Below are 15,631 nucleotides of genomic sequence, written 5' to 3'. Positions count from 1 at the left end.
AAAGTGGGAGAAAGGAGGGACAAACTAGAAAGTGAGCTGGAACTTACATGGATGGACAGGAACCCATGTCAGATCTCACTACTCCAGGCATAATACTGTAGTATTCCACAGGAGAAACTAGTGCTCTTTGTCCTGAAGCTTAACATTTACCTGACTCAAGAGTTGGAGAAGCTGAAGGAGGATCCAGTGGAAGGTGAGAGCTGTTGGGCTGGCTGCTGTCCACACCAACAACAAGGTGAGCTAGCAGACATGTAACATCTGGTGACTCTGAACTTTTGAGTGGAAAAACAGTATGGCTGCTTAGGTGGAATATAAGAAATAGCACAGAGAATCATAGGGGAAGGGAAGGAAGGGAAGGAAAACTGAATGGGAAGAAATCAGAGAGGAAGACAAATCATGAGAGAATCTTGACTCTGGGAAACAAACTGAAAGTTGTGGAAAGGGAGGTGGGTGGGAGGATCGGGTAACTGGGTGATGGGCATTAAGGACGGCATGTGATGTGATGAACACTGGGTGTTATATGCAACTAATGAATCATGGAACACTACATCAAAAACTAATGAACTACTGTAAGTTGGCTAATTGAATTTAAATTAAAAAATTAAAAAAAATATGACTGCTGCTTCCCTACCATCTTTCAAACCTCATGCAAAAATGTCTCATCTGGCCCACCCTAACCAGAAACACACAGGACCGGAAATTGTAGGATGTGTAGTTTAGCTTAGACAGTTTTAAACACAATCACAGCAGGATTATACAAATTTAAAGTTTCATATTTTCTTCATGCATTGTAAGTTTTATCATTATAAAATAACTGTCTTCATTTCTATAAATGCTATTTGCCTTAAGGTGTATTTAACCTAGTTTGACCGGATTTCTCTCGGTTAATGCTTACCAGTTACAAGATCAAGATGGAAGACTACTGCCATCCCAGGAGCCCCTGTGTATTCCTTCACAATCACAACTGATTCCCTTCACCCACAGGCATCCACTACCTTGACTTTATAAGAGTAATTTCTTTCCTCTTGTTTTTCTCTTAAATCTCATAATGTGTTGACTTTCATTGATTTTTAATGTTAATCTATATTCCTAAGATGAATTCATTTTGGTCATTTTTATTTTTTATTTTAATTTTTTATTATGTTCAATTAGCCAACATCATTAGTTTTTGATGTAGTGTTCAATAATTCATTAGATGTGTATAACACCCAGCGCTCATCACATCTCATGCCCTCCTTAATACTCATCACCTGGCTACCCCATCCCTTCATCCCTCTCCCTTCTGTAACCCTCAGTTTGTTTCCCAGAGTCCAGAGTCCCTCATGGTTTGTCTACCTCTCTGATTTCTTCCCTTCCCCTATGGCCGTCTGTGCTATTCCTTATGTTCCACATATGAGTGAAACCATATGATAACTGTCTTTCTCTGCTTGACTTCTTTCACTTAGCACAATTCCCCCCCCCCCAGTTCCATCTATGTTGATGCAAATGGTGGGTATTCCTCCTTTCTGATGGCTGAGTAATATTCCATTGTATATATGAACTACATCTTCTTTATCCAGTCATCTATTGAAGGACATCTTGGCTCCTTCCACAGTTCGGCTATTGTGGACATTGCTGCTATGAACGTTGGGGTGCATATGCCCCTTCTTTACACTACATCTGTATCTTTGGGGTAAACACCCAGTAGTGCAATTGCTGGGTCATAGGGTAGCTCCATTTTTAACGTCTTGAGGAACCTCCATACTGTTTTCCAGAGTGGTTGCACCACCTTGCATTCCCACCAACAGTGTAGGAGGGTTCCCCTTTCACCACATCCTCGCCAACATTTGTTGTTTTCAATTAGCCATTCTAACTGGTGTAAGGTGGTATCTCATTGTGGTTTTGATTTGTATTTCCCTGATGCCTAGTGATGTTGAACATTTTTTCATGTGTTCGTTAGTTATTTGTATGTCTTCTTTGGAGAAGTGTCTGTTCATGTCTTCTGCCCAATTCTTGACTGGATTATTTGCTTTTTGGGTGTTGAGTTTCAGAAGTTCTTTATAGATCTTGGATACCAGTCCTTTATCTGTAATGTCATTTGCAAATATCTTCTCCCATTCTGTGGGTTGCCTCTTAGTTCTGTTGACTGTTTCTTTTGCTGTGCAAAAGCTTTTTATCTTGATGAAGTCCCAAAAGTTCATTTTTGCTTTTGTTTCCCTTGCCTTTAGAAGCATGTCTTAAAAGAAGTCACTGTGGCCAATATCAAAAAGGTTGCTCCCTATGTTCTCCTCTAGGATTTTGATGGATTCCTGCCTCACATTGAGGTCTTTCAACCATTTTGAGTTTATCTTTGTGTATGGGGTAAGAGAATAGTCCAGTTTCATTCTTCTGCATGTGGCTATCCAATTTTCCCAGCACCATTTATTGAAGAAACTGTCTTTTTTCCATTGGATATTCTTTCCTAATTTCTCAAAGATTAGTTGACCATAGAGTTGAGGGTCCATATCTGGGCTCTCTATTCTGTTCCATTGGCCTATATGTCTGTTTTTGTGCCAATACCATGCTGTCTTGGTGATCACAGCTTTGTAATATAGCTTGAAGTCAGGCATTGTGATGCCCCTAGCTTTGGTTTTCTTTTTCAACAATCCCCTGGCAATTCGGGGTCTTTTCTGGTTCCATACAAATTTTAGGATTGTTTGTTCCAGCTCTGTGAAAAATGTCAATGGTATGTTGATAGGGATTGCATTGAATGTGTAGATTGCTCTGGGCAGCATAGACATTTTCACAATGTTTATTCTTCCAATCCATGAGTATGGAATATTTTTCCATTTCTTTGTGTCTTCCTCAATTTCTTTCATAAGTGTTCAGTAGTTTCTAGAGTATAGATCCTTTACCTCTTTGGTTAAGTTTATTCCTAGGTATCTTATGGTTTTTGGTGCAATTGTAAATGGGATTAACTCCTTGATTTCTCTTTCTTCAGTCACATTGTTAGTGTATAGAAATGCAACTAATTTCTGTGCATTGATTTTGTATCCTGCCACGTTGATCAATTATCTACTTGCTTCTTTAATAATACTTTATGAAGAGTCACAGCACAGTTTTTTTTAAATCTTATCTATCTTTTTAAAAATGTTATATTAGTTTCTGACGTAAACCATAGTGATTTGGCAATTATATGAATCACAAAAGATCACCACAATAAGTATAGTTACCATCTGTCATTATGCATTGTTATTAAAATGAATGGATAAAGAAGATGTGGTATATACATTCAATGGAACATTACTTAGACATAAAATAGAATGAGATCTTGCCACTTGCAACAACATGGATGGATCTACAAAGTATTATGCTAAGCAAAATAAGTCAGAGAAAAACAAATACCATATGATTTCACTCATATGTGGAATTTAAGAAACAAAACAAAGGAACAAAGGAAAAAAAGAGACCAACCGAAAACCAGACTGTTACCTATAGAGAACAAACTGATGGTTACCAGAGGGGAGGTAGGTAGGGGAAAGAGTTAAATAGGTGATTGAGATTGAGGAGTGCACTTGTTGTGATGAGCACTGGGTGTTGTATAGAAGTGTTGAATCACTATATTTCTCACCTGAAACTAATATTACACTATGTTAACTAACTGGAATTTAAATAAAAACTTTATTTTTTAAAGATTCTCTTTATTTGAGAGAGAGAGCATGAGCAGGGGGAGGAGCAGAGGGAGAAGCAGACTCCCCACTGAGCAGGAACCTGGTGTGGGGCTCTGTCCCAGGAACCTGGGATCATGACCTGAGCTGAAGGCAGATGCTTAACCGACTGAGCCACCCAGGCACCCCTTAAATAAAAGTTAAAAAAAAAATAGATAACTCATAGGGATGTAAAGTTATCCCTGTTAATAATATTATATTACAGTCTATAATTACAGTCAATAATATTATAACATATATTTTAATCTTTTTATACTTTTCAGTTTGCCATCTTCTTTTTTTTATCGTTTACATTTTACAGTCTTTAATTAAGCACATAAAACTGTACTATTTAATATATTTCTCCATGAACTTTTTGTGAAATTCAGATCGCAGCGTATCATTTACAAATCTTTTGTCTTTCTTCTGATCATCTACACCTTTTGCACAGTTCTTGAAAACAACATCATCATCCCACCTTCTTTTAACTTTGAAGTTGGCCTGAGGCTGGGATGGGCCAGTGAGATTAAGGAGAGGGTTTCCGCTCAAAATGTTTTCCATACGTATTCTTTCTTCTTCAGCTTTCTGTTCTTGTTCCTTCCTGGCCTGCTCTTCAGCTCTTTCTTTTTTAATTTTTTCTAGTTCTGCAAGAAAAGCTGCAGTATCATCATCATCACTCTCCTCTTCAAAATCTTCATCTTCATCTTCTTCATCTGTTAGAGGATCATCTGCATCAAGGTTGGCAGCAGGAATCTGGTCTAACCGAGGCTTCTTTGACACTGACGAGGAGGTTGTATGTTCTCGTGTTGGACGATCTCTATTTTGTTCTCTTGCAGCAGCTCGCTCTCTCTCTTCCAGCTCTCTCCTGAAGTCACGGTTGCGAACCTCTTCAGGGGCATCCTGAGTAGTTTGTCTATATTTTATCTTTGTATGAGAAGATAGGTCTCTACTTGAATACTGTTTTGAGAGTTGGCTCAAATAACCTTCTCCTTTTCCTCTCCCACCTCTCGTAGGTTCAAAAGTTGGCCTACCTGCTGTTGTCATCTTTTATGCTCCCAGAAACCTCTGCACCCAGGGCCCTGCCATCTTCTTTTATAAGATTGTTATGTCTATTTTTATGAGTAAGATTGATCTAAATTTTCTTCTGTAATCTTTTCTTTGTTCAGTTTTAGTATCAAAGTCATGCTAATCTCACAATTGAGTTAAGGCATGTTTTCTCTTCTACTATTGTTTTTTTTTTAAACATTTGAATAAAGATTTATTTATTATTTATTTATTTATTTATGTTATTTATTTATTTAAATTTAAATTTTATTTTATTTTATTATGTTATGTTAGTCACCAAACATCACTAGTTTTTGATGTAGTGATCCGTGATTCATTGTTTTCGTATAACACCCAGTGCTCCATGCAGTACATGCCCTCCTTAATACTCACCACCAGGCAAACTCATCCCCCCCCCAACCTCCCTTCTAAAACCTTCCGTTTGTTTCTCAGTGTCCATAGTCTCTCATGGTTCATCTCTCCCTCCGATTTCCCCCTCTTCATTTTTCCCTTCCCTCTCCTAATGTCTTCCATGCTATTCCTTATGTTCCACAAATAAGTGAAACCATATGATAATTGACTTTCTCTGCTTGACTTATTTCACTTAGCATAATCTCCTCCAGTCCCATCCATGTTGATGTAAAAGTTGGGTATTCATCCTTTCTGATGGCTGAGTAATATTGCATTGTATATATGGACCACATCTTCTTTAGCCATTCATCTGTTGAAGGGCATCTCGGCTCTTTCCACAGTTTGGCTATTGTGGACATTGCTGCTATGAACATTGTGGTGCATATGGTCCATCTTTTCATTTACCCTTTGGGGTAAATACCCAGGAATGCAATTGCTGGGTGATAGGGTAGCTCTATTTTTAATTTTTTGAGGAACGTCCACACTGTTTTCCAAAGTGGCTGTACCAACTTGCATTCCCACCAACAGTGTAAGAGGATTCCCCTTTCTCCACAACCTCTCCAACATTTGTTGTTTCTTGCCTTGTCAATTTTTGCCATTCTAACTGGTGTAAGGTGGTATCTCAGTGTGGTTTTGATTTGAATTTCCCTGATGGTTAATGATGATGAACATTTTTTCATTGTGTCTATTAGCCATTGGTATGTCTTTGGAGAAGTGTCTGTTCATGTCTTATGCCCATTTTTTGACTTGATCATTTGCTTTTTGGGTGTTGAATTTGAGAAGTTCTTTATAGATCTTGGAAATCAGTGCTTTGCCTGAAGTGTCATTTGCAAATATCTTCTCCCATTCCATGGGTAACCTCTTAGTTCTGTTGACTGTTTCCTTTGCTGTGCAGAAGGTTTTTATCGTAATGAAGTCCCAAAGGTTCATTTTTGCTTTTTTTTCACTAGCCTTTGGAGATGTGTCTTGAAAGAAGTTGCTGTGGCCAATGTCATAGAGGTTACTGCCTATGTTCTCCTCTAGGATTTTGATGGATTCCTGTCTCACATTGAGAACTTTCATCCATTTTGAGTTTATCTTTGTGTATGGTGTTAGAGAATGGTCGAGTTTCATTCTTTTGCATGTGGCTGTCCAATTTTCCCAGCATCATTTATTGAAGAGACTTTTCTCCATTGCATATTTTTTCCTGCTTTGTCGAAGATTATTTGACCAAAGAGTTGAGGGTCCATATCTGGGCTCTCTATTCTGTTCCATTGGTATATATGTCTGTTTTTGTGCCAGTACCATGCTGTCTTGATGATCACTGCTTTGTAATATAGCTTGAAACCCAGCAATGTGATGCCCCCAGCTTTGTTTTCCTTTTTCAACATTTCCTTGGTGATTCAGGGTCTTTTCTGATTCCATACAAATTTTAGGATTGTTTGTTCCAGCAGTTTGAAAAATGTCATTGGAACTTTGATCAGGGTGACATTGAAGGTATAGATTGCTCTGGGTAGCATAGACATTTTTAAAAAATTTTTTTATTGTTATGTTAGTCACCATACATTACATCATTAGTTTTTAATATAGTGTTCCATGGTTCATTGTTTGTGCATAATACCCAGTGCTCCATGCAGAACGTGCCCTATTTAATACCCACAATGTTTATTCTTCCGATCCATGAGGATGGACTGGTTTTCCATCTTTTTGTGTCTTCTTCAATTTCTTTCATGAGTGTTCTGTAGTTCCTAGAGTATAGATCCTTTACCTCTTTGGTTAGGTTTATTCTGAGGTATCTTATGGGTTTTGGTGCTATTGTAAATGGAATTGTTTCTCTAATTTCTCTTTCTACAGTTGAATTGTTAGTGTATAAGAAAGCAACTGATTTCTGTGCATTGATTTTGTATCCTGCCATATTACTGAATTGCTGTATGAATTCTAGTAATTTGGGGGTGGAGTCTTTTGGATTTTCCACATAAAAAGAATATGTGATCACTAAGCCGGCCCTGCAAGATGTATTAAGGGGAGTTCTATAAAGGGAGAAAGACCCTGAGTGATATACAACAGAAATATACAGGGACAATCTATAAAAACAAGGTCTTCACAGGCAACATGATGACAATTCAAATCTTTCAATAATCACTCAACATGAAAGGCCTAAATGCTCCCATAAAATGGCACAGGGTTGCAGATTGGATAAAAAGATAAGACCCATCTATATGCTATCTACAAGAGACTCATTTTGAACCTAAAGATACAACCAGACTGAAAGTGAAGGGATGGAGATCCATCTTCCATGTCAGCGGACCTCAAAAGAAAGCTGGGGTAGCAATTCTTATATCAGACAATTTAGATTTTAAACTAAAGACTGTAGTTAGGGACACAGAAGGACACTATATCATTCTTAAAGGGTCTATCCAACAAGAAGATCTAACAATCGTAAATATCCATGCCCCCAACATGGGAGCAGCCATCTACATAAGCCAACTGTTAAACCAAAATAAAGAGTCATACTGATAACATGTTAATTGTAGGAGACCTCAGTACTCCACTCTCAGCAATAGACAGATCATCTAAGCAGAAAATCAACAAAGAAACAAGACCTTTGAATGACACGCTAGACCAGATGGACCTCATAGATAATATACAGAACATTCCACCCTAAAACAACAGACTTATCCAAAAGAAGAGAGAAATGACCCAAATTAATAAAATTATGAATGAAAGGGGATAGATCATGATTAACACCAAGGAAATAGAAACAATTATTAGAAATTATTATCAACAACTATATGCCAATAAATTAAGCAACCTGGAAGAAATGGATGTCTTCCTGGAAACCTATAAACTCCCAAGACTGAAACAGGAAGAAATTGACAACCTGAATAGGCCAATAACCAGGAAAGAGATTGAAGCATTGATCAAAAACCTCCCAAAAAACAAGAGTCCAGGGCCTGATCGATTCCCTGGGGAATTCTACCAAACATTCAAAGAAGAAATAATACCTATTCTACTGAAGATGTTTCAAAAAATAGAAACAGAAGGAAAACTTCCAGACTCATTCTATGAGGCCAGCATTATCTTAATCCCCAAACCAGGCAAAGAGCCCAGCAAAAAGAATTTCAGACCAATATCCCTGATGAATATGGATTCCAAAATTCTCAACAAAATCCTAGCTAATAGGATCCAACAATACATTAAAAGGATCATCCACTGCAAATAAGTGGTATTTATCTCTGGAATGCAAGGGTGGTTCAACATTTGCAAATCAATCAATGTGATAGAACACATTAATAAGAGGAGGGAGAAGAACCATATGGTCCTCTCAATTGATGCGGAAAAAGCATTTGACAAAATACAGCATCCTTTCCTGATTAAAACTCTTCAGAGTATAGGGATAGAGGGAGCATTCCTCAAGTGCATAAAATCCATCTATGAAAAACCCACAGCAAATATCACCCTCAATGGGGAAAAGATGAGAGCCTTTCCCTTAAGATCAGGAACACATCAAGGATGCCCACTCTCGCCACTATTGTTCAACATAGTACTAGAAGTTCTGGCAACAGCAATCAGACAACAAAAAGAGATAAAATAGTATTCAAATTGGCAAAGAAGTAGTCAAACTCTTTCTCTTCACAGATGACATGTATTTTATGTGGAAAATCTTCTATTCTTCTTTAGAAGAGTTTGTGTAAAATTGGAATAATTTCTTCCTTGAATGTTTGGTGAAACTTAACAGTGAAGTCATTTTTGCCTGATATGTTCAAAAATAGGTTTCTGACCATTGACTCAATTATAAGTGAGTTTATAAATTATGTTTATATGATCATATGTTTGGGTTTTCAATTTCTCTTGAGTACATTTTTTTAGAATTTATTAATCTTACCTAGATATTCAGACTGATTGCCATAATTTGGTTATAACATTTTTCTGTAGTAGTCATTAGAGCTGTTTGCCAAATATATCTTCTTTAATCTGCTTGACACATGGTAAAATCGTACCTCCTGAGCCTTTTGTGGTTGGCTGGGGTCATGTGACCAGTTTGGTCCAATGAGTTGTGAGTTAAAGTGATGTATATTGCTTCTGGGCTAGAGCATATAATTACTGCAAGACCCTTTAGAGCTCCTCCTTTTCCCTGGTACAATAAGAGACAACATTTTATATGGTATCTTTTCCATTAGCCAGGATATCTGAGTGACTTCATTGAGAAGAGGCCCTCTGCCAACAATAGACATGTAACAAAAGTAAAAATAAATCTTTGTTGTTTTCTGTTACTGCGTCATTTTCTAGCTTATTCTGACAGATGATGCTCTTATTATCTGTTTAATGTCATTGTAGCATCTGCAATAATGTTCGCTTTTCAATTCCATCACTCTCCCTCCCTCCCACCTCCCAGTCTCACCACCAGAAGTTTGTCAATTTTATTAGTCTTTTGAGAGAACAAACTTTGGGCTTTGCTTATGTTTGTTTTCTATTTTTTAAATTCTTTTTTTAATTTAAGTTTTGTTAACATACAGTGCAATATTGGTTTCTGGAGCAGAGTTTAGTGATTCATCACTTACATACAACACCCAGTGTTCATCCCAGCAAGTGCCCTCTTTTTTTTTTTTTTTAAAGATTTTATTTATTTATTTGGCAGAGAGATACAGAGAGAGAGCAAGTAGGCAGAGAGGCAGGCAGAGGGAGAGGGAGAAGCAGGTTCCCCATGGAACAGGGAGCCCGATGCGGGGCTCGATCCCAGGACCCTGGGATTATGACCTGAGCCGAAGGCAGCCGCTTAACCGACTGAGCCACCCAGGCGCCCCAGCAAGTGCCCTCTTTAATATCCATCACGCATCTATCATCCCCCACCCACCTCCCTCCATCAACCCTGAATTTATTCTCTATCATTAAGAGTCACTTATGGCTTGTTTCCCTCTCTCTCTCTTTTTTTTTAAAATTTTCCCCTTTCCCATGTGTTCATCTGTTTTCTTTCTTAAATTCCACATATGAGTGAGATCATATGGTATTTGTTTTTCTCTGACTGACTTATTTCACTTAGTATAATACACTCTAGCTCCATCCACGGCATTGCAAATAGAAAGATTTCATTCATTTTTAAAGATTTTATTTATTTTTTTATTTGACAGAGGCAGAGAGAGCACAAGCAGGCAGGGCAGCAGGGAGAAGGAAAGGGAGAAGCAGGCTCCCCACTGAGCAGAGAGCCTGACATGGGGCTCCATCCCAGGACCCTGGGATCATGACCTGAGCCAAAGGCAGATACTTAACTGTCTGAGCCACCCAGGTGACCTGAAGATTTCATTCTTTTTGATGGTTGAATAATATCTGTGTGTATGTGTGTGTTTATATACATACCACATCTTCTTTATCCATTCATCAGTCAGTGGACATTTGGGCTCTCTCTTTGGTTTTCCTCTTGTTAACAATGCTGCTATAAACATTGGGGTGCATGTACCCCCTTTGAATCTGTATTTTTTTATCCTTTGGGTAAATACCTAGTAGTGCAATTGCTGGGTCTTAGAGTAGGTCTATTTTTAACATTTTGAGGAACCTCCAAACTGTTCTCCAGAGTGGTTGCACCAGTTTGCATTCCCACCAACAGTGCAAGAGGGTTCCCCTTTCTCCACATCCTCATTAACACCTGTTGTTTCTTGTGTTGTTCATTTTAGCCATTCTGACAGGTGTGAGGTAGTATCTCATCATGGTTTTGATCTGTATTTCCCTCATGTTGAGTGATGTTGACCATCTTTTCATGTGTCTGTTAGCCATCTGGATGTCTTCTTTGGAAAAGTGTCTGTTCATGTCTTCTGCCAATTTTGTAACTGGATTATTTGTTTTTTGGGTGTTGAGTTGTGTGTTTCTTTATAGATTTTGGATACTAACCCTTTATCAGAGATGTCATTTGCAAATATCTTCTGATTTTTCTTTAATTTTTTCCTTCTGCTTTAAAAAATGTTTAAGTTTTTAATTAATTTGCTGTTCTTTTTCTAACTTTTTGAAATGTTAGTTCATTAATTTTCATCTTTTCTTTTCTTCTAATATATGCATTTAAGATACTAAATTCTCTCCAAGATTCACTTTTCCCATAGATCTTGACACATGAGGTGCTTGTGTGATTATTCAGTTCAAAATATGTGCTAATTTCCATTATGATTTCTTCTGTGATCCAAAAGATCTTCTGTGATGTGGGTTTAGGAAGTGCATTCCCTAATTTATAAATAGACATGTTTTCTTATCCTTTTTTAGATTTTCAGTCTAAATGAATTATGAATAAAGGGCATATACTATATATATTTTCAATCCTTTGAAATTTAAATATTTCTCTTGTAAATAATATGTAGGGTTTTTTTAATCCACTGTGACAATTTTTGTCTTTTGACTTGTTAATATCCATTTACATTTAATTTAATTACAGATCATTAAGATTTCTCCTACTTTCTTATTTTTTCTTTACACTTATCATATATGTTCACAGTTTTCTTTCCTTTCTTGACTTTTCTTTTACTGACTAAATATTATTTTATCATTATTCTATTGAAAGTTTAAAAAGTTGTTTCTTTTCTTGTGGTGACTACCCTAGAAATTATAACATGTACACTTCATCTTTCAAAGTATGGATTTAAAAAATATTTACCTCCCTCCTAGATAAACAATAAATACTGTAACTCCATTTATCCTCTTCTTGACTTGCTGTTATCTAATATTTTTAATCTACCTCTTGGTTTTACCCAAACAATGCATTATGATAATTGTTTTCTAGAATCAATGGTTGTTTACATTTGCCTATGCATTTAGCCATTTTTTTCCTCGATTTTTCTTGTATTTCTGATTTTTCATCTGAGATCACTTTATTTATGTCTGAAATTTATCCTTTAGAATTTTTAGTGAGTGTCTGATGATTACAAATTCTCTTGGCTATTTATTCTTAGTTTTTCTCTAAGAACATTCTTATTTCAACTTTAGCAGTTTGAGGTCCACATCCTTCTAATGAGAATTACTACTGATAAGTCAATGGTTAATCTATCATTCTTCAAAGATAATTTTTCTTTTCCCTCTGACTGCTTTAAGGTTTTTGTCTCTGGTTTTCTTCAATTTCCTATGACTCAAGAGTGTGGATTTGTTTTTATTTAACCTTCTTGAGATTAAGTGGACCTTTTGAATCTGTGTGTTGAGGTGTTTCATCAATTCTCACTCATATTCCCAAAAAATATTTTTTTTGGCCCATTTATTCTCTCCATTCATTCTAGGCCTCTAATCAAATGGATTCAAACTGTATTTTCTACATCTCTCACCCTCTCTACATTTTCTATATTTTTACATATTTGTGCTGTGTCTCAATATTTTTTCTATTCTATCTTCTAAGTCACAAATCCTGTCTTTTGTTTGTATTCAATCTTCTACCGAATTAAAGTTTTTAACTTCAGTTATTGCTTTTTTTCATTTCTAGATGTTATTTGGTTCTTTTTAAAGCCTATTTTTTTTTATTTTATGATTTCCTATTCCTGGTAGAAATTTTAAAGTTTATGATTTACTTCTATATCATGGTAATCATAGTCGATCTAAAACATGTATCTGCTTGTCTGGAACTGCTGTTAGGCCTATTGTCAATTTCTGTTGTTTAGAGAGTTCCAAGACCTAGTTCAATTTTACAGAAAGATTTTGGGTTTGCTTCTCTCAGTTCTCTGTGGTATGTTTAGTTGGGATGACTTCAAATCAAGTTTAATTTCTGAGGGTCACTAGTCCATCTAGACCTTGCTTAGCTGGTGTGCAAAGACATGGGAGATTTGGTCTTATCACAGCATGAGGAGGTTTCCTTTTGCTTTTCCTGTTCTTTTTCCTCTCCTAATTGGTTCAAAACCACAGCATCCCATTCTGTAGTTATCAGAGTTTAAAGTAACTATAGGGGGTCAAGCTCTGGTTTGTTCTAACTGAGGATGGTGTTCAATATAAATGTCTTCCACATGACTCCTCCCACTCATAACGGTATGTCCTGACAAAGAATCAAAAGACAAGTATTTGTGATAGTAGTTCATACCTTCTCAACATAGGTAACCTTGGTGCTCTAATATTCCATTCTGTTTGTCTATTACTAGAACTACAACTTCTAATGTTGTTCTTAAATCCCCCCCCCAGGTTCACCATGCTATGTTTAGGTGTGATTTACTTTTCTTTTCTTTTTTTTCCCCTCATGAAAGTAATTCATCTGACTTTTTATTTGTGGATTGTATCTTCCATCAGTTCTGGAATATTCTCAACTATTATGACTTCAAGTATTGTGTCTACTATGCTTTGTATGTCCTCTTTCCAGAACTCTAGTTACACTTATATTACCCTCTATAACTCTGCCTTCATCATTTCTTAATCTTGCATTCGTATTTTTCACTCTTTCTATGTGCTACTGTATTAATCTCCCAGAGCTGTTGGAATAAAGCACCACAAATTGGTGGCTTCAAACAAAAGAGAATCATTGTCTCATAGTTTTGAAGCCTAGAAGTCCAAAATCAAGGTGTCTCCAGGTGTTGATTCCTTCTGGATGCCCTGAGGAAGAATTTGTTCCATGTGACTTTCTTACCTTCTGGTAGTTGTTGGCAATCTTAAGTATTCCCTGGCTTTAGATACATTGTTCCAATCTCTGCCTCTGTCTTCATATGGCCTTGCCCTATGGGTCTTCTTTATATCTGAGTTAAAAAGATCCCTCTCCTTTCTCTTATAAGGACATAAGACATTGGATTTAGGGCTCACCCTAAATATAGGATGATCTCATCTCAAGATCATTAATTTAATCACATCCACAAGGACCCCATTTCTAAATAAAATCATATTTACTAGTACTAGGGGTTAGAATTTGGACATACCTTTTTGGGGACAAAGTTCAACCCACTATAGCTACATTCTGATTAATTTATTCATATAAATCTTCTTGTTTATTAATTTTGCTTTACTTGCATCGAATATACTTTTAAACCTGTTCATTTAAATTTAAAAAATTTCAACTATTATATTTTCCTCTTTCAAAGATGATTACTCTTTATTTCAGTTTTTCTCTGCACATATTTTAAAGCTGATCTTTATTTTCTTAAATATAAAAAAAACATGGTTATATATATTTGTTTAAAGTAAGTATAATATCTGAAGTTTTGGGTCTTAACATCTGAAGGAATGGGTCCATTCCTATTGTTTGTTGTTTCCCTTGGCTCATAGTGCCTTGTTTTCTCATATTTTTAGTGAATTTTAATTGTGAGTAGTTCAATTTAATTAAAAATTTGCTTTTTGAGATTCATGGAGACCTGGTATTATTATTATTTATTATTTTTTTTCTAAGTTTTTATTTAAATTTTAGTTAGTTAACATACAGTATAATATTAGTTTCAGGAGTAGAATTTAGTGATTCCTCACTTGCATACAACATCCAGTGCTTATCACAACAGACCTGATATTGTGGGCTCATTCAGAAAGTGTGTGCATTTTGCTTCTGCCAGAGCCTGGGATAACTTCTTGTTTGGGACAACTTTAAACTAAATTTTAGTTTGAGAGTTTGCAGATGACTCAGACACTTTAAGTTTGCACTTGAAGTCAACATAATGGCCAGATTATGGATTCAACTTTTTAAGGATGTTGCTTTCCTGTGCTAAATTGCCAAGTTGCAGACAGATTTTCATGTAATCTTTTGTGAAAGTGAGTGGTATTTCTAGTTTACTCTTATACTAAGGTATAGCACTTTGGTGCCTCTGACTTAAAAGAGGAAAGATCTCTGCTTAGACTCTCAACCTTAGACTCTGAAATTTTCCATGTACCTCATGTGCCTTGAAAACTGAAATCCAAGTTCACCTAGTTTGGCAAATCTCAAATTCCTCTTACCTCTCTGGTTCCCATACTCAAGCCAGAGACTTGAGTATTCCTTACTTTCATTCCAGCTCAACAGTGCTCTTAATAAAATGCTTTAAAGCTTTTATCTAGCACTTAAGTTGTCTATAGTGAAAGTTTAGTCTAGTAATATCATCTATCTTACCAGAAACAGAAATCTCCTTTTCCTATTTGAGTCAATTTGGATGGTTCTTATTATTTTAGAAAAATGTTTATAGCAACTACATTTTCTTTTCAAAATGATTGGCCTAGATTTTTTTTATCATATAGTTTCATGTGTTTTAAAAGTTCAACTGTATTGTGGTTATGGCACAATCTTTATTTATAGTTAATTTTTACCTTTTCTCGTTGTTTTTCTAACTTAGGCCAATAATTAATAGAGACAAATACATAGCGATTAAAATAAAATGCAATAATATCTGTGAAGTTTCTATGAGTGCATTATGGAGGTACTCACAAAAGACATTTTGTCAAGATTTAAATGGGGAGATGTATGGAAAGCTCTTTGCACACTATCTCATACTTGTAAAGACCTCAATAGATGTTAAACTTAGTAGTACTAGGGAAACCTTCCTTAGGGCAAATGAATTATCCAAAGGGATCATTGGATGAATGGGAAAAATAAGTCCATATTAATAAAGCTCAGAGCAACTAAATAAACTTCAATA

At 36.1% G+C, this 15,631-nt stretch overlaps 1 protein-coding gene across 1 annotated transcript; it reads right to left on the bottom strand.

The window, feature by feature from the left end:
- Positions 1–3,966: 3,966 nt before the first annotated feature.
- On the bottom strand, positions 3,967–4,710 carry LOC113909031 (spliceosome-associated protein CWC15 homolog). The gene has a single exon (XM_035727302.1). It carries the CDS (start codon positions 4,707–4,709, stop codon positions 4,014–4,016), a length of 696 nt encoding a protein of 231 aa, XP_035583195.1. The 5' UTR covers position 4,710; the 3' UTR covers positions 3,967–4,013.
- Positions 4,711–15,631: the final 10,921 nt, after the last annotated feature.

Source organism: Zalophus californianus, chromosome 4 (genome assembly GCF_009762305.2).
Source record: "Zalophus californianus isolate mZalCal1 chromosome 4, mZalCal1.pri.v2, whole genome shotgun sequence".
In the NCBI taxonomy this organism is placed as follows: Eukaryota; Metazoa; Chordata; class Mammalia; order Carnivora; family Otariidae; genus Zalophus; species Zalophus californianus.
This window is presented reverse-complemented; position numbering and strand designations above follow the sequence as displayed.